Here is a 23,076-nt window from a genome sequence, read left to right as displayed (position 1 = left end):
GATTACAGGCTCATGCCACTACGCCTGGCTAATGTTTTTTATTTTTTGTTGAGATGGAGTCTTGCTTCATGGCCCAGGCTGTGCACTTTAATGTTGGACAATCCCCCACCCCACCCCTCACTGGTTACAACCCTGAGGCTGGTGAGGGGGCACATGGCCTCTTCCTTGGCCTCCCTACTGGCCTCCCCAGGTGACACCCTGGAGGTGTCTCTCACGTTGCTGCTTCCACATTCCTTCCCCGGCAAAACGTGCCGCTGCCGCCCAGGGAAACTGGCAAGTGCGTGGCCGCGGGCACAGGAGCCGCTGTGCCTGCTGGGACTCGTTCAAAGTATGTGTCAGTAATCCCAGCTGGGCCAGCGGGCAGGAGGAGGTGCGGGTTGGGAGAGCTCCAGGCAGGGCTGGGCAGCCTGGACTGGGAAGGGGTGCCGACACCCAGGAGGGACCTGAGGACCCTAAATCCTGGGGACCCTAGCCAGCTCACAAGGTGCTTGAGCTGCCAAGAGTGGTCTTCCAGGCAGCTCCAGTTCCACCACTGGGTGTGAGGAGAAGCCAGAGCCTCAGGGGTCTCCTGGGCAGGTGGGCACCCTCGGGCAGCCCTCGGGAAGTCTCAGCCTGGGTGAGCTGGGATGTCATCCACCAACAGGCAAACACTCCGAGCTTCAGGTCTGAGGAAGGAAACCTTATCCCTGCCCATGGAGTGGCCCTGATCTTAAGAAGACAAAGATTTGGAACAGGATGTTTGCTCCAGAGGCCCCACAGAGGGGAAGCCCACCGGCCCAAGCAGGACTTTCCATGGCAGAGACACGCACCTGCCCTGGTCCTCCATACCTGCCTGTGTTGCAGCTGTGCTGGAGCCAGAGGGGTCCCAGGAGGCGGCCAGCTGGCCTCAGGGCACAAATTGCATCCTGGAGGGGCAGCCCTGGCAGGCCCGCGAGTGGGGTGCACTGGGTCCCTCTCAGGCCAGGAGGAGGCTGAAATGACATCCAGCAGGGCAGCAGGGCCTGAGAGCAGTGCCCCCATTCCATGCACTGCTCCCTTCCTCTCTCAGAGCTTCAGGTAGGAGAGGGGTCCATAACCCCTTTTGACAGATGGGGAAACTGAGGCCCCAGAGGGGAAAGAGAGAAAGAGCAAACAAACAAATGAGTAACAGGGCCCGGTTGAAGCCCATGCCTGCCTTCCAGGCCTCCTGTCCACACACCTGGGTGGAGCATTACTGTGAGGTCCCCACGCCCCCAGCAAACATGCAAGCACAGAGCCGTGCTCCTGGTACATGGGTGCTCTGAGTTTGCTAAATTTTACTGCTGAAAGACACCAGGCCTGGACTTGAGAAACCTAAGAGCCTGCCAGCCTCAGAAGGACTTGCACTGGAATAGTGGAAGCTGGATATGATGGCCACTCAGGATCCCCACAGCTGTGTGGCTGCGAGAAGGCCTCCATGCTTTGCCCTGAGCCTCCGTCTGTAGGGATTAGGTAGCACCTCCAGTGCCACCACATAAGATGGGAAATTGCTCATGGGACCAAACCAAGCCGGAGAGGCCAGTATGGCCTGGACTGGGCTGGCCTACCGCCTGCGTTGTGGTCCTGGGCCAGCCTCCTTCCTCCCCTGCATGTCACAGCCTCTGCCGTACCCCTAGCAAGCTGCCTGGCCTTTGGACAGAAGTGAGGGAGTGAGGAAGAAAAACCATTAGTGCTTGCGGGCTGCAGGCATGGCTGCTGTGACCTTGGCCACAGGCAGGAGCCGTGGGTCTAGGTACTGGGGCCATTTTACAAAACTACATTTGTGTGTGTTCTGAGTGAATATGACAGCCTCCCCTTCAAAACAAACTATTATTGGGGGAGGGAAAAAAAAAAAAGAACCTAACAGCATTTGTGAAAATCTGGAAGGAAAGACAAGTCTATGATCTTATCAACTTTTTCAACTTTTTGTTTTTCTAAGAATAGAAACAGTTTATGTTCCGTTTTTGAAAACTCACTAAGCATCATCTCCGTTTCTGGGGCCTTCTGGATGATCACACGATGGTTCCAGTAGGCCTTGTGGTGCTGGAGTGCTGTGATCTGCTAGCCCAGCTCTGCCATTCACTCCAGAGCTGGGATTCCAGGGAAAGGAGACAGAGCAAGAGAGGCTGGAGATATTGGAAGAGCAGGGGCACATTCCCTTGGGACACCGATTTTGCACAGCCAGAGGGATATCTGGTGTCCCATCCAGTTGGGCAGTTAGAATTCCAGCCACTCAGCTGTGTGGCGGTTGGACGTGGGAAACATGGACTCTTCCTGGGACACTGTGGTGTTGGCAGTGAGAGGGGAAAGGGAATGAATTCCTCATCCAGTGAATCACAGGCTCGGGGTGCAGGGCATGGGGTCAGGGAGGGCAGGCTGGCCTCAGTCTCTCCCCGGGGATTGGGCCCAGCCTTCCTGCCCCTGCTGTTCCCACCGCCCTGAGGCAGGGCCCAGACCTCCCTGCGATCCAGATCGATGGCATCCAGGAAGTGAGTAGGGAGTGATGGATGACAAGATCACCGCCCCCTCCCTCCCTCTCACGCCTTCCAAGTGCTTACCTGTGGTTCTTTGTGTGAGTGACCCTCAGCAAGGACCCTTCGTCCCTGACCAGACACTTGTTTGCATGCCTACAAAGCGTGGGAGAGGTTGAAGGAGAGATTGGAGAATTCATCAGAAGCCCCAGAAGCCCAAGTGGGAGCTCCTGGCCCTGAGCTGGCTGGGGCCATGCTTGTCTTAGGGCACCAGGCAGGACAGTGGCCACTCGTGGCTGCTCCGCCCAAGGCCATGAGCAGGCAGGAGCCACGGACTGACAGCCAGTGCTCAGGGTCTGTCCGTGCCTGTCACCTTCTGGGCACCTGATGTTGCCCCTTTCCATCCCCCCACATGCTTTAAGAGTCTGCTACTACCTTGCTCTTTTGGGGGACCCTTTTTTGGGGTGGAGGTAGGTCCCTGACCCCCCAGGGTGATTATCAGCAAGATTGACTCCCCAGAGCCTCGGCCCAAGGGAGCCCCCAAGGACCTTCAGAGTCCTCGTGAAGACAGACATGGCCATGGAGCAAGTTTAGACTCAAGGAAGCCATAGAAGTTTCCCCGTTAGCCTTAGAATGTCCAAGCCAGAGGCAGCCTGGGTGAACCCAGCACATGTTCCCCATGGCACTCATGCTTCTGGAGCCACCCTTTAGAGGAACCTGCTCTAAACCGTGACCACCCGGTTCAGCTGGGGAAACTGAGGTTCCAACAATCCCAAAGCTGCAGGTGCAACAGTTAGGGCCACCACCCATGTCCCCCTGGGTGGCCTCCTGGGGTGGAAAGGGGGCTGCATTGGGGACAGGAAGCCCTATGATGTCTTGGGTCATTAGCTGCAAGGAGGCTGTCCAGGCTCTGTGTGACTTGCGCCATTTATCTCTGATTCATTTGTAAATGTTATTTTGCAGGGACTGGGGTTTCATACATGTACTGGTCCATTCTGCATTGCTATAAAGGAATGCCTGAGACTAGAAAGAAAAAAGGTTTAATTGGCTTAGGGTTCTGCAGGCTGTACAAGCATGGCACCAGCATCTACTTCTGCTGAGGCCTCAGGGAACTTCCACTCATGGTGGAAGGCAAAGGGGGGGCACGTGTGTCACACATGGGAGAGGGAGCAGGGGAGGGTGCCAGGCTCCTTCTAACAACCAGCTCCTGCATGAACTCATAGAGGGAGAACTCCCTCATTACCGCAGGGAGGGCACCATGCCATTCACGAGTGATCTGCCTCTGAGACCTAAATGGGTGGGACCCACTAGGCCCCACCTCCAACACTGGGGTTCACATTTCAACATGAGATTTAGAGAGGACACACATCCAAACTACATCAACACATTTGAAGGGCATTGTAGGATCTTAGAAAGCAGCAGCCCCTGGAGGCCAGCATGCGGGAAGCCCTGTTCTGCTGTATTAGCCCCGTGGCTGTGGCAAAGCTCTATTCCCTGAGCCTTGGCTTGCTGCTCTGGGAGGTCCCAGTGCCACCTATGCAGGTCATGTGGGTTTTGGGGAGCCACATGACTAGAACCTGTGGTCAGGTCACCAGTGAGCTCTGCCCAGCAGGTGGAGGCCAGGTAAGGGGCTGGGTGGTGGTAGTAACAGGAGCAATGCTGGGTAGTGGAAGGGAGAAACAACCAGCTTCAGCAAGCCTCCCTTTCAGCGACAAGAGTGCTGGAAAGGTGGAGAGGCCGCAGGAGGAGGGAAGAGGAGGGACTAGCTCTCTAAAGACCACAGCGGCCGGGCGCGGTGGTTCACACCTGTAATTTCAGCATTTTGGAAGGCCAAGGCGGGAGGATGGTTTGAGTCCAGGAGTTCAAGACCAGCCTGGGCAACATAGAAAGACCCCATCTCTACAAAAAATACAGAAGTTAGCCAGGCATCATGGCACAGGCCTGTGGTTCCAACTACTTGGAAGGCTGAGGCTAAGATGGGAGAATCCCTTGAACCCTGGAGGTCAAGGCTGCAGTGAGTCCTCAGCCTGGATGACAGAGCAAGACCTCATCTCTAAAAAAGTAAATTAATAAAATTTTACAAATAATAAAGGCCATGTCGATAGTCTGGTGGAGACAGCGGTGGCTCAGGTCCCTGGAGCTTGCCTAGCAAGATGCCGGAGGTGGCAGCCTGGCCCTCAGATCCTTCTTCTTCTCTGGGTCTGAGAAGCTTAGGTGTTGGAACTCAGAGGTGGTCAGGAAATGCCAGCATGAGCAGGAAAGGGAGAGGGAGTATCTGCTACCTCCCAGTGCTGCAAGACCCTGTCTCTACAAAAAATACACAGACTGACCTCCCCAGTTTGGGCATGAGTGTCCTTTTCATATTCCAAGGTCGGATCGGGAGTCTGAGTTGCATCGTATCTGATGCATCCTAAGAACTTGTGCTGAGAACAGGACCCTGGGGACACACCATCTCGAAGACTGGGTTCTCATTCACTCTCTGTTTGCAGAGCCCCTCCCCCACTCACTGCAGCCAATACTCCCTGGCGAGACCCTGAGACAGGCCTGTCTGTCCCTTGTCCCAGGCAAGCCTGGCCCACAGGGTGTGGGAGGAGGAAGTTACAGGTCATGGTTTCTCAAGCATTGATGGATTCCAGGCATCTGCATTCTCCTTGGATTAGAAATTTGGATTCTAGGAGGTTTGGGGGCTGGGGAAGGGATAGTGCCCGTGCAATTTAGATTTTTTATTTTTTTTAGAGACAGGGTCGCACTCTATCACCCAGTCTGGTGTAATCAGAGCTCACTGTAGCCTTGTCCTCCTGGGCTCAAGTGATTCTTCCACCTCAGCCTCCCAGGCAGCTGGGACTACAGGTGTGTGCCACTGCACCCAGCTAACTTTTGTATTTTTGTAGAGATGGGGTCTTGCTATGTTGCCCAGATTGGTCTTGAACTCCTGGCCTCAAGCAATCCACCGGCCTCAGCCTTCTAAAGTGCTGAGATTACAAGCATGAGCCACCGTGCCCAGCCTTATTTTTGATTTTCTGTTTAATGACCCAACTGATCCTTCAAGGCCCAACCAAAATCTGGCGGCCCAGTGAGCCTCCTGGGCCCTCCTCTGCACTGTTTCCTGGCCCCACAGGAGCTCCCCCTCTGTCTGCCAGCTTTCCACCCTCCTCAGGCAGGGTCTGTGTGGCCCAGGCCTTCTGGTGGTCTGGTGCTGTCAGAAGGAGAAATCTCTCAGGAAGAAACTCAAGGAACTAGAGGGGCCCTCTGGTCCACAGGAGGCAGGAGAAGCCCATCCTGACCCCAAACCACAAGGGCCCGTCAAGGGAGGGGACCCATCAGGGCTGTTAGAGGCCAGGGATGCTGGAGCCACCTCTGGGATGGCAGCTGGCCACCTGCACCCTGGCCATACTCAGGAAGATGGTGGGCCAGGGCCCACCCAGGAGGAGGGTGAGAGGGGCACAGAGCTGGCTGACTCAGCACCCTGAGAATGGAGCCTTCAGACTTGGGAGTCCCCCCTCTCTGCTTTCCCTAGAGACCGGGGAAAAGGCCACCCCTCCCAGCCCCGAGCCTGAGAGCCCAGGTAACCCTGGCTCCATGCTGGTCATAGTGTTCTGGGGGTGGGCAGAGTGACAGCCCCCAAAATGAATCCAGCATCTAGCCTTAGAGAAGGGATGTACCTTGGAAATGGCCACATCCCCCAGGGCAGTCCCTGTTTTGTAAGCAGCGAGCTCTAAGTGGATTCCTTTGTTTCTCCTCATTCTAAGTCTCCAAGTAAACAAGGACATTCAACTACTCAAGTTTTTCCTTCTTTCGGACACCTCTTGCTCACTTCCCTGGCTGTAAGCCAGGCTGGCCCTGGAGCCTAGGTACCCAGCCCTTCTCAGACACACTCCCAGGCCCCAGCCATGACACTCAAATGTTTGTCCCCTACAACATTCCATTAGGAAAATTTTCAAACATCTGGAAAAGATGCAGCCTTTGGACATCAAAGCCTTGTGTGTCCACAGCTCACGCTGAAGTCAGCCTGCTTTATCTCACACCCACCACCCTCTCCATTCTCTATCTATCTGTCTTATCTTTTTATGCTTACGTCAGTCTGCTCTGTCCCAAACACTGTAGCAGGCACGTCCTGAACCAGTGCTGGATGTTTTGCAAGTAACATCCCACATGGAGTCTCGCCATAGAATGGGTGAAGGGGAAGCATCTGGGTTCACGGAATGGAGGCACCTCACCTGGGGCAGCCACCTCACCTCACCCTGGCTTAAAAATGGAAGCCCCTTGCCTATAATCCCAGCACTTTGGGATGCCAAGGCGGGTGGATCACCTGAGGTCAGGAGTTTGAGACCAGCCTGGCCAACATGGCAAAACCCTGTCTCTACTAAAAATACAAAACTTAGCCAGGTGTGGTGGTGCACACCTGTAACCTCAGCTACTAGGGATGCTAAGGCAGGAGAATCACTTGAGCCAGGAGGGGGAGGTTGCAGTGAGCCGAGATCACACCACTGCACCAGCCTGGGCAACAGAGTGAGACTCCATCTCAAAACAAACAAACAAAAAAAGGAAGCCCCTGCAGTCCTGGGCGAAGCAGACAGTTGGTCTCCCAGCCTTACCCTACATGGGCACCTCAAGGCCCCTCTGCTGGGGTTCCTGGGTGCTCTGAGGTACATGGTTTGAAAACCATGAGTCCAGCCCCTGTGGTCACCTCCCTGGCCTGGTTCAACCCACCTTCTCCTGTCCAGAGGCCTCTCTCCCACAGTCCAGGTCAGAGACAGTTGACCCTGGCCACCACCACTTGGGCCTGGGCAGTGGCAGTGCACACTATACCCCAGGGACCCCGGATGGTCATCCAGTGGCCAGGACTCAAAGGCAGAGAAAGGATGGGGGAGGGAGACATGGAAAAAGACTGCCCAGCTACCTACAGCAGGGACACCAACCCAGCCTGCATCAGGGCTGGCCTTCCTGGGAGTGCTGGGATCTACAAAACGGTGGAGGGGGTGTGCAGGGACACCTGGGGCAGGGTACCTGCGTATAGTGAATGGATAGAGGAGTGAACAAGGGAACCGACTGTGCAAGGACAGACCACAGGGGTGCAGGCTTGGGTGGTGGCCTGGGGATGCCCATGGGGTCTGGCGTGAGGTTATGCACTCAAATGGAGGCCAGACAGGAGGAAAGGTGACCAGGGAGAGGGAGGCCAGATCTCCAGAGGGTAGACATACTGGGGACCCTGAATGCTGGGAGTCCGGTCTAGAGGCCAGACTGGTTGGATCCAGTGGACACATCGACAGGTGGTCATAAGCATGAGGAACTCTCTCTCCACCCACCTCCACCAGTGCCCAAAAGGACCTGGTGATTTCTTTAAATTGAGGTGTATTTTGTACAGCAAAATGGAAGACCCTAAGTACATGGCTCAATTCGTTCTGATGTGAAGCACTCATGTAACCAACATACCAGTTAAACATAGAGCACTTCAGCCAGGCTGGCCCGGCAGAGCTTCCCTGATGACAGGCACATTACCTATCTAACTGTCCCATTCAGGGTAGCCACGGCCACACATGAAGCATGGCTGGTGCCACTGAAGGGCTGAGTTTTACATTTCTTGTATTTTAATTAATTTTAAACTTAATTACATTAATTTAAAAGACACAGATGTCGAATGCCTTTGCCAAAGCAGAGCACAGCCTGGGAGCTGTTGGGACCTAGAAAACGAGGAGTGAGGTCGCCACGGTGCTGACTCTCCCACGGATGAATGTTGCCTGGTCTTGAGTTCAGATTGGGGGATGCGGAGGGCCCCAGGAACATCTCATGGTTGAGCCCCTTCTCCCCACGTGCTCACGGGAGCCCATGCCTTTGGTTTTCTGAGCAGGGTGGCACCCTAGAGGCGGCTTTCATTTGTTTATTCACTCTCCTATTGACGGATGCTTGGGTGGCGTCCAAGTTCCTGCTCTCAGGCTCAAAGGCCTGGGAAGATTCCTGAACACATCTCACTGTGGACACGTGTTTACATCTAGGGGTACATAGCCAAAAGCGGGCCTGCGGGCTGGCAGGATGGGTCTGAGTTCCACAGTGATTTCTGTGCTAGGTCACGCCTACATCCCAGAAACCAGGTCTCCTTCTCCAATCCTAAAGCCAAAGGCATCCCTCCTCTGGGCAGCCCCCACCTGACCCAGTACCCGGCCTGAATTCTCAGGTTCTAGCCCTCAGTCCCCCAATGGGCTCCAGGTCAACCTGGTGTGAACGAGGCCCAGGCAGTTATACTGAGCAGGAATGCGGGGCTGCATTATGTCCTATTACAGATCTGGGCAACTTGGATTCTGAGCTGAGTATTGGGGGTAGGGCAGGTCAGGTTCCTGGCCTTCTAAAATCAGATTTCCAGATAAAACATACAGAAAAACACATAGATGATATCAAAACATCTAGAAAAAATTAAATAGCCAGCATTGAGTATTTATTCCGCACACAGCATTGTGTCAAGCACTTCATGTATAACATACAGGCTTAAGAGCTGGACAAGGTGGCTCATGCCTGTAATCCCAGCACTTTGAGAGGCTCTAGCAGGAGGTCACTTGAGGCCAGGAGTTTGGGACCAGCCTGGGCAACATAGCAGGTCCTTGTCTCTACAAAATGTAAAAATAAAAATTAGCTGGCTGTGGTGGTGTGTGCCTGTAGTCCCAGCTAATCTGGAGGCTGCAGTGAATCATGATCACACCACTGCACTCCAGCCTGGGCAACAAAGTGTGATCCTGTCTCAAAAAAAAAAACAACAATTAGAAGGCATGGTTTATGAACATTATTTTAGAGGCCATAGAGAATCTTTAATTGGAAATTTAAGTAAAAATTATCTTACTTGCAAAATAAGAAATCGGATTTCCTTCATGGTGGAAGCTGTGTCTTGCCCACCCCCCCACCCCGAATGCACTTGAGGCCCCAGAGCAAAGGGTCTGTAGCCTGCTCATCTGTGTCACTGTCCCAGCCCCACACTCACCGCCGGGTCTTGCCCTCTGCAGGTCGCTGGCTGTCGGGCCACAGTATTCCTCCCTGGGCTCACAGCCCATCCTGTGCGCCAGCATCCCAGGCCTGGTCCCCAAGCAGCTCCGCTTCTGCAGGAACTACGTGGAGATCATGCCCAGCGTGGCTGAGGGCATCAAGATTGGCATCCAGGAGTGCCAGCACCAGTTCCGCGGCCGCCGGTGGAACTGCACCACCGTCCATGACAGCCTGGCCATCTTCGGGCCTGTGCTGGACAAAGGTACGAGAGTGGTCTGGGGGAGGGCAGATGAGTCTGGAGTGGGACAGAGTCTCCCGCCTGGCGCAGCCTGACATTCTCATCTGTGCATACGGTGGGAACAGCGCCTCACGCGGACGCTAGGGTCCTTCCCGCTTACTGCCAGGAAGACGATCTGGGGCTGAAGCAGGACTGAGCCCGTGGGGTTATTCGGGTATCCCTCCTCCTTCTGCTCCCTGGACAGGAAAGCGGGCATTCTAGGGTGACTCCAACCATGGCCAGCGGCGGGGTTGCTCCCAGGAGCCAGGGCACAGGCCAGGCTTGCAGAGGAAATACACAAACTGAAAGACCTACAAGAAGGGAGAGGTTTGGAGGCACGCTGAAGGAGAAAGAGAAACAGAGAGAAAGACAGAGAGAGACAGAGAGAGAGAGAGAGACAGAGACACAGAGAGAGACAGAGACACAGACACACACAGAGAGGAACAGTGAGACGGAAAAAGATAGAGACAGAAAGATGCAGAGAGTGACAGACAGAGACACACACAGAGACAGACAGACAAAGACACACAGAGAGAGAGACAGAGAGGGACATAGAGACCAAAAGAGAAAGACACAGAGGAATAGAGAGACAGAGACACAAAGATGCAGAGAGACAGAGAGATAGAAATAGAAAGAGAGAGTCAAAGAGTGACAGAGAGACACACACAGAGAGAAACTGAGAGACAGGGAGACAGAGGCGGCGAGAACATGGGCAAGATTAAAACTTTAGCATCTTTTATAAAAAAGTTGAGGTGAAATTCACATACCAGAAAGTCCGCAATTTTAAAGTATCCAATTCAGTAGTATTTGGTATACTCACAGAATTGTGCAACCATCACCTGCCTAGTTCCAAAACGTCTTCATGAGCCAAAAAGGAAACCTGTGCCCATTAAGCAGCCATTCCCGTTCTTCTCCATTCGATAGCCCCTGGCACCCACCCGCCTGCCTTCTCTCCTGTGATTTAGCTACTCTGCCTGTTTAAGAAACGGCATCGCTCAATATTTTGCGTCTGGCTTTTTTTCGCTGAGCGTGTTGATTCACCTGCACTATGGACAGTTTCAGCACTTCATTCCTGTTCGTGGCTTAATAATATTCCATTGCATGGATGGAGCACACTTGTTTATTCATTCTTCAGGCTGATGCACATCAGCATGGTCTCCACCTTTTGGCTGCTGTGAATAATGCTACTGTGGCCTTTTCTTGGACATGCATGTGTTTGAACACCTTTTTTCACACCTTTTGGTTTCTGTATCTAGGATTGGAATTGCTGGGTCACAGGGTAATTCTGTTTTGCTTTGCTTGACCTGGAAGGTCAAGGCTGCAATGTGCTGGAACCATCACACTATTTTCCACAGCAGTTGCACCATTTTATATTCCTACCAGTATTGTTTGAGGGTTCCAGCTTCATCCTCACTGACACACTGTTATCTGGTGTTTGTATTTCTTACTTCCAGCCATTCTAGAGTGTGAAGTAGAACCTCCTTCTGATTTCAGTTTGCACTTCCCTGATGACTGATGATGCCAAGCACCGTTTCATGGGCTTTGGGGCCAGCTGTAGACCTTCTTTGAAATGTTTAGTCCTTTGCCCATTTTTAAATTGGATTCTTTGTCTTTGTGTTGTTGAGTTGTGAGTGTTCTTTATATATTCTGGATATTGGACGTGCATTAGATGTATGATTGGTGAATATTTCTCTCTCATTGTGCAGGTTTTTTCATTTTTGTGAGAGTGTCCTTTGATATGCAAAATGTTTTAATTTTGGTGAAATCCAATTTATTTAGATGTCATATTGAAGCAAGAATTAGCTAACCTAAGGTCACAAAGATTCACACTATGTTTTCTTCAAAGAACCTAATAGTTTGTCTTTTACATTGAAGTATTTGATCTATTTTGAGCTCATCTTTGTATGTGGTATGAGGTAGGAATCCAACCACATTTTTTTGCGCATGGAAATTCAGTTATTCCAGTACTTTCTATTGAAAAAACTGTTATTTTTCCCATCAAATGGTCTTGGCACCCTTGCTGAAAATCAATTGCTCATAGACGTATAGGTTTGTTTCTGGACTCTCAATTCCAGTCTATTGGTCTGTATGTCTGTCTGTCACCAATACCACACACTATTTTGATTGTTGTAGCTTTGTGGTATGTTTTGAAATTGGGAAGAGTAAGTTTTCCAACTTTGTTCTTTCTTTTCCAGATTGTTTGGAGGGGACAGGAAAAAAGATTGTTTTGGCTATTTGGGGCCCCTTTCAACTATATGCAAATTTTAGGAGCAGTTTTTCCATTTGTGAAAAAAAATGCTGCTGGGATTTTCATGGGGATTTCATTGATTCTGTAGGTTGCCTTGAGAAGCATTGCCTCCTTAACAATATTAAGTCCTTTAATCCAGGAGCTCAGAATCTTTCCATTTATTTAGGTCTTCTTCTTTAATTTTGTTTTTTTGTTTTGTTTTGTTTTGTTTTGTTTGTTTGTTTGTTTTTTGAGACAAGGTCTCACTTTGTTGCTCATGTTGCTCAGGCTGGAGTGCAGTGGCATGATCACGGCTCATTGCAGCCTTGACCTTCCAGGTTCAAGTGATCCTCCTGCTTTAGCCTCCCACATAGCTGGGACTATAGGCATGTGCCACTATGCCCCCATGATTTTTGTATTTTTTGTAGAGATGAGGTTTTGCTATGTTGGCCAGACTGGTCTCTAACTCCTGGGCTGAAGCGATCCGCCTGCCCTGGCCTCCCGAAGTGTTGGGATTACAGGGCATGAGCCACTGTGCCCAGCTTCTGTAATTTCTTTCAGCCATGTTTTGTAGTTTTTAGGGTATGAGTTGTGTACCTCCATGGTTAATGTATTCCTAAGTACTTTTTTTCTTTTTGATGCTATTGTCAATGGAACCATTTTTCTTTTCTTTTTTTTTTTTTTTTTTTTTTTTGAGGCGGAGTCTGTCTCTGTCGCCTAGGCTGGAGTGCAGTGGCACCGTCTTGGCTCACTGCACTTCTATCTCCCAGGCTCAAGTAATTCTCCTGCCTCAGCCTGCTGAGTAGCCATGCTTGGCTAATTTTTTGTATTTTTTTTTTTTTATTGTAGAGATGGAGGTCTCCCTATGTTGCCCAGGCTGGTCTTGAACTTCTGGGCTCAAGCAATCCTCCCACCTCAGCCTTCCAAAGTGCCCGTAACCACAGGCATGAGCCACTGTGACCAGCTTGTAATTGTTTTCTAAATTTTTTTTTCAGATTTTCCATTGTTAATATATAGAAATACAACTTTTTAATCAAGAAATACATTTTTTTTAGTTTTGATCCTCAACTGTAACCATGCTTAATTTGTTTGTTAGCTTTGAGAGGGTTTTGGTGAATTGTGTAGAATTTTCCACATATAGGTTGATGTCATCTGTGGATGGAAACTGCTGCCTTTCTTCCTTTCTTATTTGGATGTCTTTTATTTCTTTTTCTTTCCTGATTGCTCTAGCTAGGACTTCCAGTGCTATGTTGAACAGAAATGGTAAAAGTGGGCATCCTTCCCTTGCTCCTGATCTTAGGGTGAAAACTTTGAGCTGCCTGCATATATGGTGTTGGCTGAATGTTTTTCTTTATTTATTCTTATTTATTTATTTTTAATTTCTATTTCAATAACTTTTGGGGTACAAGTGCTTTTTTGTTACATGGACGAATTGTTAGTGGTGAACTGAGATTTTAGTGCACCCCTCACCTAAATAATGTACATTGTACCCAATATGTAGTGTTTTATCCCTAGCTTCCCTTCCAACCTCCCTCTTCTGAGTCTCCAATGTCCGTGATATCACTCTGTCTGCCTTTGTGTTCTCATAGCTTATCTCCCACTTATAAGTAAGAACACAGGATATTTGGTTATTTCACTTAGAATAATGGCTTCCAGCTCCATCCAAATTACTGCAAACGACATTATTTCATTCCTGTTAATGTCTGAGTAGTATTCCATGGTGTATATATACCACATTTTCTTTATTTTCTTTTATTTTTTTTTGAGATAGGGTCTCGCTCTGTCATCCAGCCTGGAGTGCAGTGGTGTGATCTCGGCTCACCGCAACCTCTACCTCCTGGTTTCAAGTGATTCTCCTGCCTCAGCCTCCAGAGTAGCTGAGACTACAGGCGCCTGCCACCAAGCCTCACTAATTTTTGTTTTTTCAGTACAGACAGGGTTTCCTCATGTTGGGCTGGTCCTGACTTCCTGACATCAGGTGATCCACCTGCCTCAGCCTCTGTAAGTGCTGGGATTATAGGCGTGAGCCACCGTGCCTGGCCTTATACACCACATTTTCTTTATCCACTCGAGAGTTGATGGGCACTTAGGCTGGTTCCACATGTTTGCAATTGGGAATTGTGCTGCTGTGAACATATGTGTGAAAGTGTCTTTTTCATATAATAACTTCTTTTCCTTTGGGTAGATACCCAGTAGTGGGATTGCTAGATTGAATGATAGAACTACTTTCAGCTCTTTAAGGAATCACCATACTGTTTTCCACAGTGGTTGAAGTAACTGACATTCCTACCAGTAGTGTATAAGCGTCCTCTTTTCCCCACATCCACACCAACATCTATTTTTTTTTATTTTTTAATAATGATGTCCTTGCAAGAGTAAGGTGGTATCTCGTTGTGGTTTTAATTTGTGTCTCCCTGATGATTAGTGATGTTGAGCATTTTTACCTATGTTTGTTGGCCATTTGTATATCTTTTTTTGAGAATGTCTATTCATGTCCCTTACCCACTTTTTAATGGGATTATTTGTTTTTTCTTGCTGATTTGTTTGAATTCCTTGTCAATTCCGGATATAAGCCCTTTGTCGAATGCATGGTTTGTGAATATTTTCTCCCACTCTGTGGGTTGTCTGTTTACTCTGATGGCTATTTATTTTTGTGTGCAGAAGCTTTTTTAATTCAATTAGGTCCCATTTATTTATTTTTATTTTTGTTGCATTTGTTTTGGGGCTCTTAGTCATGAATTATTTGCCTAGGTTGATGTCTAGAAGGATTTTTCCAATGTTGTCTTCTAGAATTTTTATAGCTTCAGGTCTTAGATTTAAGTCTTTGATCCATCTGGAGTTGATTTTTGCATAAGGTGAGAGATGAGCATCCAGTTTCATTCTCCTACATGTGGTTCGCCAGTTTCCCCAGCACCAATTATTAATTAGGGTGACCTTTTTCCAATTAATGCTTTGTCAAAGATCAGTTGTCTGTACATTTTTGGCTTTATTTCTGGGTTCTCTATTCTGTTCCATTGGTCTATGTGCCTACTTTTATACAAATTCCATGCTGTTTTAGTCACCATGGCACTTGAAGCTTGCTTCAAATTAGTAGTATAATTTGGTTTTGCTTAGGATTGCTTTGGTTATTCGGGATCTTTCTTGGTTCCATATAATTTTTTTTTCTTTTTTTTTGAGATGGAGTCTCACTCTGTTGCCCAGGCTAGAGTACAGTGGAGTGATCTCGGATCACTGCAGCCTCTGCCTCCCAGGTTCAAGCCATCTCCTGGATTCCCTGCCTCAGCCTCCCAAGTAACTGGGATTACAGGCGTGTGCCACAACACCTGGCTAATTTTTTGTTGTTGCTGTTTTTGTTTTTTGTATTTTTAATAGAGACGGAGTTTTGCCATGTTAGTCAGGCTGGTCTCAAACTCCTGACCTCAAGTGATCCACCCACCTTAGTCTCTCAAAGTGCTGGGATTACAGGCTTAAGCCACCACACCTGGCTGGTTCCATATAAATTTTAGGATTGTTTTTCCTAATTCTGTGAAAAATGATGTTGGCATTTTGATGGGAATTGCCTTGAAGCTGTAGATTGCTTTGGGCAGTATTGTCATGTTCACAATATTGATTCTTACTGTCCATGAGCATGGGATGTGTTTCTGTTTGTTTGTGTTGTCTTTGATTTTTTTCAGCAGTGTTGGCTGCAGGTTTTTCACAAATGCCCTTTATCCAGTTGCCCCAGGTGGCAGTGGCTTTATTTAACTTTCAAGGTTTTCAAAGATCACCCTTCGATTAGCCACTGCTCCATCCTGAGAGAGTTCTGAGTTAAGCAAAACGAATTTTTTTTTTTACCAAAACAGGTTAAAACAGACAAACAATTCCTTGGGGAAAAGGTCTCCTCCACTCCCTCCAGAACTATCCACCTGCCCGGGGAACACCAGCCTTCACTGTCCCAGGGAGGCTTGTGGGCACCACCACATGAAAACACCACCAGGCTCTCCTAGCAAGTCAAGGTCACCATTTCCTCAAGTTGACATTCACTGGGTTGCGGTGACCCTTTGACTACTTTCCAGAGAGCTAACAATGTCGGTACTAACCGTTTGTGTCTAATTTTTTGGAGGGCCCTCGGAGCTTCCTTTTGGTTCCAGGCTGTATTCTGGGCTAGAGGACATAGATCCCACCACTCGATGGAGCATCAAGGTCACTTTGGGAGACCAGCATGTAGGGTGGAATGTGCATAGTACCATCCACCCCAGGGTGGCCCAGCACAGTCCTACTGGCCGAGGCAGGGCCCAGGGGACCACAGCTGTGCTGAGCATGTGATCAGCAAGCCGAGGAGACCTTGGAGACCACGGTGCCGAAGGAAGGCTACTCAGACAAAGGCGAGATAGGTCATACTGGGAAAGTCCTCCCAGGGACCTTGCAGTCCTGAGGGTCCTGCTGGCAGAATGCCCAAGGCCACAGTTCATCTCACTTCTCCACAAATCTGCTTCCCTACTGGCTCCCTCATTTTATAACGGACAACCCCAGTTTTCTGTTGCTCAGGTCAAAAACCCTGGGCCCTTGGCTGCCACCTTACCCTCCTCCCTGTCCTCCCTGCAAGAGTATTAATACTTGTGTCCCTCCCTCATTCCTACACTGAAATCCTCACCCACAGGTGACGGTGTTAGGAAGTGGGGCCTTTGGGAGGTGGTCAGGTCATGAGGGTAAAGCCTCATGAGTGGGATCAGTGCCACTGAGGCCGAGGTGGGAGGATTGCTTGAGGCCAGGAGTTAAAGACCAGCCTGGGAAACATAGCAAGACCCCATCTTTGCAAAAAATAAGTTAACATATACTAGTGAAGCACGGTGGTGCATGCCTGTAGTCCTAGCTACTCAGGAAGGGTCACTTGAGTCCAGGTTGAGGCTACAATGAGTCATGATGGCACCACTGTGCTCCAGCTTGGGCAACAGAATGAGACCCTGTCTCTGAAAAATATAAAAATAAAAATAAATACACCGGGTGCGGTGGCTCGCGCCTGAAATCCCAGCACTTTGGGAGGTGGAGGCAGGCAGATCACTTGAGGTCAGGAGTTCGAGACCAGCCTGGCTAACGTGGTGAAACCCCATTTCTACTAAAACACAAAAAAATTAGCCAAGGATGGTGGCGGACGTCTGTAATCCCAGCTAGTCGGGAGGCTGAGGCATGAGAATCACTTGAACCCTGGAGGCAGAGGTTTCAGTGAGCCAAGATCACATCACTGTATTCCAGCCTGGGCAACAGAGTAAGACTCCATCTCAAAAAAAAAAAAAAAAGGAAAAATATAAATAAATAAACAAATAATAAATAAATAAATAAAAAGGAATCTCTCAGTCTTTCCACCACACATATACTGACCGAGTGAGAAAGAGAGGTCTATGAACCAGGAGACGCCCTCGCCAGGCACCAAACCTGCCAGTGTCTTGCCCTTGGACTTGTGCTGTTCATGAGCTCCCTGGCTATGGTGTTTTGTTAGAGCAGCCCGCACGAACTGAGACACTCCCTGTGTCTTCCAGCCCCACTGGCCTCTCGGCTGCTTCTCAAACACCGAGCATGATGCCCCCTCCCTCCCACCTTTGCACTTTGCAGTCCCTCTGCCAGGAATACCCTTTCTACTGTTGTAATTCCCACAGGCCCTCTCAGGAGTGTCCCCCATGCTTGCTCCTATCCCCTCACCCTGCTTCACAGCCTCTGGTCAGCCCCATGAGCTGATGATTCTGTGGAAGGAGAGCATGGCCTTGCTCAGCCCCTGCAGCCAAATGCAAAGGAAGACCACAAGTCCTCTGAAGAGGAGATGCCTGGCTCTGGGGGGCCTGCCCTGACCAGGAGAGCCCCCAAGTACGCAGCTGACACTGCCTCCAGGGCTGGCGGAGCCTGGCTGAGGCCGTCCATGGGCAGGAGCCCTCCAACATCCAGCAGTCCTGGCCATACCCCAGCCCCCATCACGGGCCTGTGTCCTTCAGGCGTGGGGAAGGCACTGTGAGGCAAAGAGTGGGGACAAGAGGGTCAGACTCAGAGTCCAGGCACTGGTCACTGTGGGATAAGGAGGATGTCCCTGAGGGACAAGTCAGGGTCCACGTAGGAGAAGAAACTGGAACTTGGGGAGCTCGGACAGTGGCCTTCCTATGACCTTGAGTGAGACGCAGCTCACTTCCTGGAGCTTCAGCCTCCCATTTGTATAATGGAAGAATGCTTACAGCTTGTCAGACCTCACAGACCTGCTGGTCGGGGAAATACACCACGCAGCTCCCCTGGAGACGGCTGCCAGGGTGCACAGAAGTAAGGTCCCAGGGCTGTGCAGCTCATCGAGCGTGTCCAAGGGTGTGTGTGATGTGTGATGCATTGTGCGTATGTGAGTGTGCATGTGCATGGGGATGTGGTGTGATGTGTCATGTGTGCGCATGCACATGGTGTGGTGTGGGGCGTGTGCATGTGCATGTGTGTGCATGTGTATGTGTCAGGTGTAGTGAATGTATATGTGGTTTGGTGGATACATGTGCCTGTGCATGAGTGTATGTGGATGTGCGTGTGCACGTGTGCATGTGGCTGTGGCATGCATGTGCATGTCTATGTGTGCATGTGATGCAATTGCTGCCTGCTAGGGTTCCTGGGCTGTCCTGTAGCCAGTGGTGGCACAGAGGGAGGCGTGGTCAACATATACACTGCAAAAGGCCAAGAGCGCCAGACTGGGCCCTGTGCCATGTGGTTGCTGGCTCCAGAGCCAGGATGGGGTGCTTAGGGCTGCCCACTCCCCCTCTGAGAAGGAAACATGGATTTTAGGAAGAAAGCAGGAAGCCTGTTCTGCTTAGAGCCATACCAGGAGATAGAGGAAGGCTGTGCTGCATGGGGTCAGAGGGCAACATGCCATTCCCTAAAGCCCTGCTACCCTCAGGCATCTTTAGGATATTCCATTGTCCTCCAGAATGTCAGGGTGTCTCTCACTTGTGGAAGAGGAGAGGACATCTCACTTGTGGAAGGGGGAAGGGCTCCTGCCCATAGACGGCATCAGCTCACTGACTCCCAACCTGGACATCTGAGCCCGGCTGGAGGCCAGGAGGAAGCTAGCCTCATGAGTCATACATTCAGGAAACCTTGGGTCTATCCTCCAAGCTGAGCCTTGGGGAACCTGTGCCATCGCTGTCTGGATTAATCCGACCACGCCCCTGGAAAGGCACAGATCTGCACAGATGGGAATCCCAGCCAGCTGAATGCAAAGCCCCAAAGTTGGTGAACAGCACTGGGTCCTAAACCTAATTGCACCTCCAGCTGCTTCGAGAAGAGGCCTATGAACGAGTGCTGATCTGGAGTCCCCAAATCTATGGTCTAGGAGCCTGGTCATATACCAGAACTTCCTTCCCTTTTATGGCTGAGTAATAGTCCATTTGTATGGATAGACCATATTTCGTTTACCCATTCACTCATTGACAGGCATTTGGGTTTTTTCAATTTCTTGACTATTATAAATAATGCTTTTTGTGTGAATGTGTATTTTCAATTCTCTCTGGAATATACCTGGGAGCAGAATTGGGTCACAGAGGAACTCCCTGCTTAACTTTTTGAGGAACTGTCAAACCATTCCAAAGTGTCTGCACCATTTTACATTCCCATCAGCAGGGTCTGAGGATTTTGATGTCTGCACGTCTTCACCAGCACTTGTTATTTTCTGCTTGCTGGTTTTGTTCTAGCCATCCTAGTGGGTGTGAAGCAATGTCCCATTGAGGTTTTCATTTGCATTTCCCTGATACCTAAGGATGTTGCGTATCTTTTCATGTGCTCATTGGCCATTTGCCTCTCTTCCTTGTAGTAATGTCTATTCCATTCTTCCACTCACATTTTAATTGGGTTGTTTGTCTTTTTGTCATTGAGTTGTAAGAGTGCTTTATATAGTCTGCATTCAAGTCCCTTAGCCAATACATGATTTGCAAATATTTTCCCCCATTCCATGGGTTGTCTTTTCACTTGCTTGATGGTATCCTTTGAGGCATGCAAGATTTTAATTTTGATGAATTCCAGATTATCAGTTTTTTCTTTGATTCCTTGGCTTTTGATGCCATATCTAAGAGACCATTGCCTAATCCAAGCTCACAAAGATCTACTCTTAATTAGTTTTTTTTAAATATATATAAGAGTTTTAGAGTTTTAGCTCTTACATCTCAGTCTTTATTTTAATTTTCATAGACGAGGTGAGGCAGGGATCTAATCACATTCTTTTGCATGTGGAAATCCAGTTATTCCAGCACCATCTGTTGCAGACTGTTCTTTCCCCTTTGAATAGTCCTGGCACCTTTACTTCAAATCAGTTGGCCCTAGATGTATGAATTTATTTCTGGGCTCTTTATTCTATTCCATTGTTCCATATGTCTGTCTTTATGCCAGTGTCACACTGTTTTGATTATTATAGTTTTGTAGTGTTTTGAAATTACAACATGTGAGTCCTCCTGCTCATCTTTCTTTTCAAGGTTATTTTGGCTATTTGGAGGCAATTACAGTTCCATATCACTTTTAGGATTAGCTCATCAATTTCTGCAAAAAACAAAGCTTAGATTTTTAGAAATTGTGTTGAATGCGTAGATCAGTTTGGGAAATATTGTTCTAATATTGTGTCTTCTGATCCATGAACATAGGATATCTTCCCATTTAGGTCTTCAATTTCTTTCATGACAGTTTGTAGTTTTCAGCATACAAATCTTGCACTTCTTTTGTTAAATGTATTCCTAAGTATTCTATTCTTTTTGATGCTGTTGTGAATGAAATTGTTTTATTAATCTCATTTTTTAATTATTTGTCACTAGTGTATAGAAACACAAATGAAGCCGGGTGCAGTGGCTCATGCCTGTAATCCCAGCACTCTGGGAGACCAAGACAGGGAGATCATTTGAGGTCAGGGGCTCAAGACCACCCTGGCCAACATGATAAAACCCTGTCTCTACTAAAAATACAAAAATTAGCCAGGCATGGTGGTGCACACCTGTGGTCCCAGCTACTCAGGAGGCTGAGGAACAAGAATCCCTTAAGCCCAGGAGGCAGAGGCTGAATGAGCTGAGATCACCACTACACTCCAGCCTGGGCAACAGAGTGAGACTCTGTCTCAAAAACACACACACACACACACACACACAAATGATTTTTAATATGAATCTTGTACTCTGTAACCTTGCTGGAGTTGTTTATCAGTTCTAATGTATTTTTTATTTGCAGATTCTTTAGGGCGTTCTACATATAAGATAGTTTTATTTCTTCCTTCCTATCTGGATGCACTTTTTTCATTTTTCTTCCTTAATTGCCCTGGCCAGAGCCTCCGGTTCCATGATGAATAGCAGAGTTGAGAGTGGACAAACAGCTTTCAGTCTTTCACCACCGGATAGGATGTTAGCTGCAGGTAGGCCCATCTTGCTTTTGAACTTAGTAGTGCTAGATGTGAGAAAAACTTTGTTCACATAAATAAATAGATAAAAATGGGAGCACTTAGTTATCATGCATCTATCAATTCTTTGAATGTTTTTAGAGTTATGTATGCCAAAAATCACATGGTGGCCTATCATCAAAATGTGGAAAAAGCCTATCAGCACATGACTCAGTTAGGTCCTCCTTAAAGTTTAAGGAAAACAGGGATTTAAAGGTGCCTGATTTTCACAAGTCCCAGTCATTATCAATAGTTCCCACTCTTGGTTTCTGGGAGAAACTCCCTAGGGTTTGGCATACTCCAGGAAGATCCAGGAGTCTCCTGGAACAAGACCTGGGACCTTTGGGGGGTCTCCCATGGGTCTGGTGTGTGACAGCATCCCGATAGCACATGCCACAGGTATACATGTGGTGCAAATGTACACAGTCAGTCCCCTGTGAAAGCACAGAGATGCACTCTGCCACACAGCACATGCTTAGAAATGATGTGTTAAGTCAGTGACCTAAGGACAATGGTGCATGCCTCAGGGAATCCCAAGAGGGCTTCCCAGGGGAGGTGGCCCCTGGGCTGAATCTTGAAGGATTTTCTTTCTTTAAAACACGCATATTCAGTACTTTCCAGGCACTGTTTAAGTGTTCGACACACCGTGGCCAGTTGAATCCTAACACCCATCTGATGAGGCCAGCAGTGAGGTGACCCTGTTTTACAGATGAGGAAGCTGAAGCACTGTGACAAAACAGAGACTTGAACCTTGGCAACCTGGCTGCAAAGTCCCCAGGCAGAGGGGACAGCCCATGCCAAGGTTGGGGCTGATGTGGGGGTGAGCAGAGCCCTCAGGCAGGCCCAGCAGTGACAGGCCTAGCTGGAGCATACAGTTTACGAATCACTGGAGGAACCCGGAGCCCGCAGGGAAGGCAGGTGTAGCCTGGGAGGAAGCAGAGAGGGTAGGACTCTAAAGGATACCCCATCCCCTTGTGTGCATTCCTCCTCCGGGCAGGGCGGGGATGGATCTGCGCGGTCACTGAGAATTTCTCAATGGGGCTATTGGATTAATGCCGCAGGCTCTCCAGGGGCAAGTGGGCCCCACAGATGCCCAGGTCCTGCCCCAAGGTGATGACGTTGGGTGGGGGCAGGGAGCCCCCATTTCGGGTTGCTTTCCTGCTGCTATGCCGGCCTCTCTGCAAAGGGCTAAACTGCTACTGCGCTTCTAGCCTCCCCTCCCACCCCACTCACCTCCCCTCAACCCTCTCCTTCTCCCCTTCTCTCATCCTACTACCCCCTTCTCCTCCCCTTTCTGATGGAGGAACACAGTCTGGGACCCCTCCTACCTCCTCATGGCTTAAATAGGTTTAAGTAGGAAAGGGGAAGTGCCGGCTCCTCCCTCCTGCCTGCCACAGAGACTCAAAAATACTTGGAGTCCTGGTGGCCTGGGAGCAAGGAGCCCGCCGGGTGCCTCAGAGAGAGGCCTGCTCAGGAGGCCATTGTGGAGGCCCTGGCCATGCTCTCCATAATCATCTGATTGGATTAGGGTCAGGGCAACCCTAATCATGTCAAAGGTCACCTCAGGCTTTGTGGCAGGGGCCGCAGGGTGCCTGGCCACCCCTGCCAAGATGGCCTTGTTGAACACAGTTAAAAACCCTCAGCCAGCTGTGAGGAGAGGGGCCCAGCCTCCTGTGTGTGTGTGCACATGTGAGTGTGCACCCTAGTGTGTGCATTGTGAGGGGTGCATGTG

The 23,076-nt window shown here is 49.4% G+C and overlaps 1 protein-coding gene across 1 annotated transcript in view; it reads left to right on the top strand.

Moving 5' to 3' along the window:
- WNT3A (wingless-type MMTV integration site family, member 3A) overlaps window positions 1-23,076 on the top strand; it is a 53,881-nt gene that overhangs the window by 5,994 nt on the left and 24,811 nt on the right. The window contains exon 2 of the mRNA XM_011960518.1: window positions 9,458-9,699. Coding sequence (XP_011815908.1) covers window positions 9,458-9,699 — 242 coding nt within the window. The remainder of the gene's footprint in view (window positions 1-9,457; window positions 9,700-23,076) is intronic.

Source organism: Colobus angolensis, unplaced genomic scaffold (assembly GCF_000951035.1).
Source record: "Colobus angolensis palliatus isolate OR3802 unplaced genomic scaffold, Cang.pa_1.0 Scaffold511, whole genome shotgun sequence".
Taxonomy (NCBI): Eukaryota; Metazoa; Chordata; class Mammalia; order Primates; family Cercopithecidae; genus Colobus; species Colobus angolensis.
Note: the sequence above shows the minus strand (reverse complement) of the source record. Positions and strands in the feature narration are given on the sequence as shown.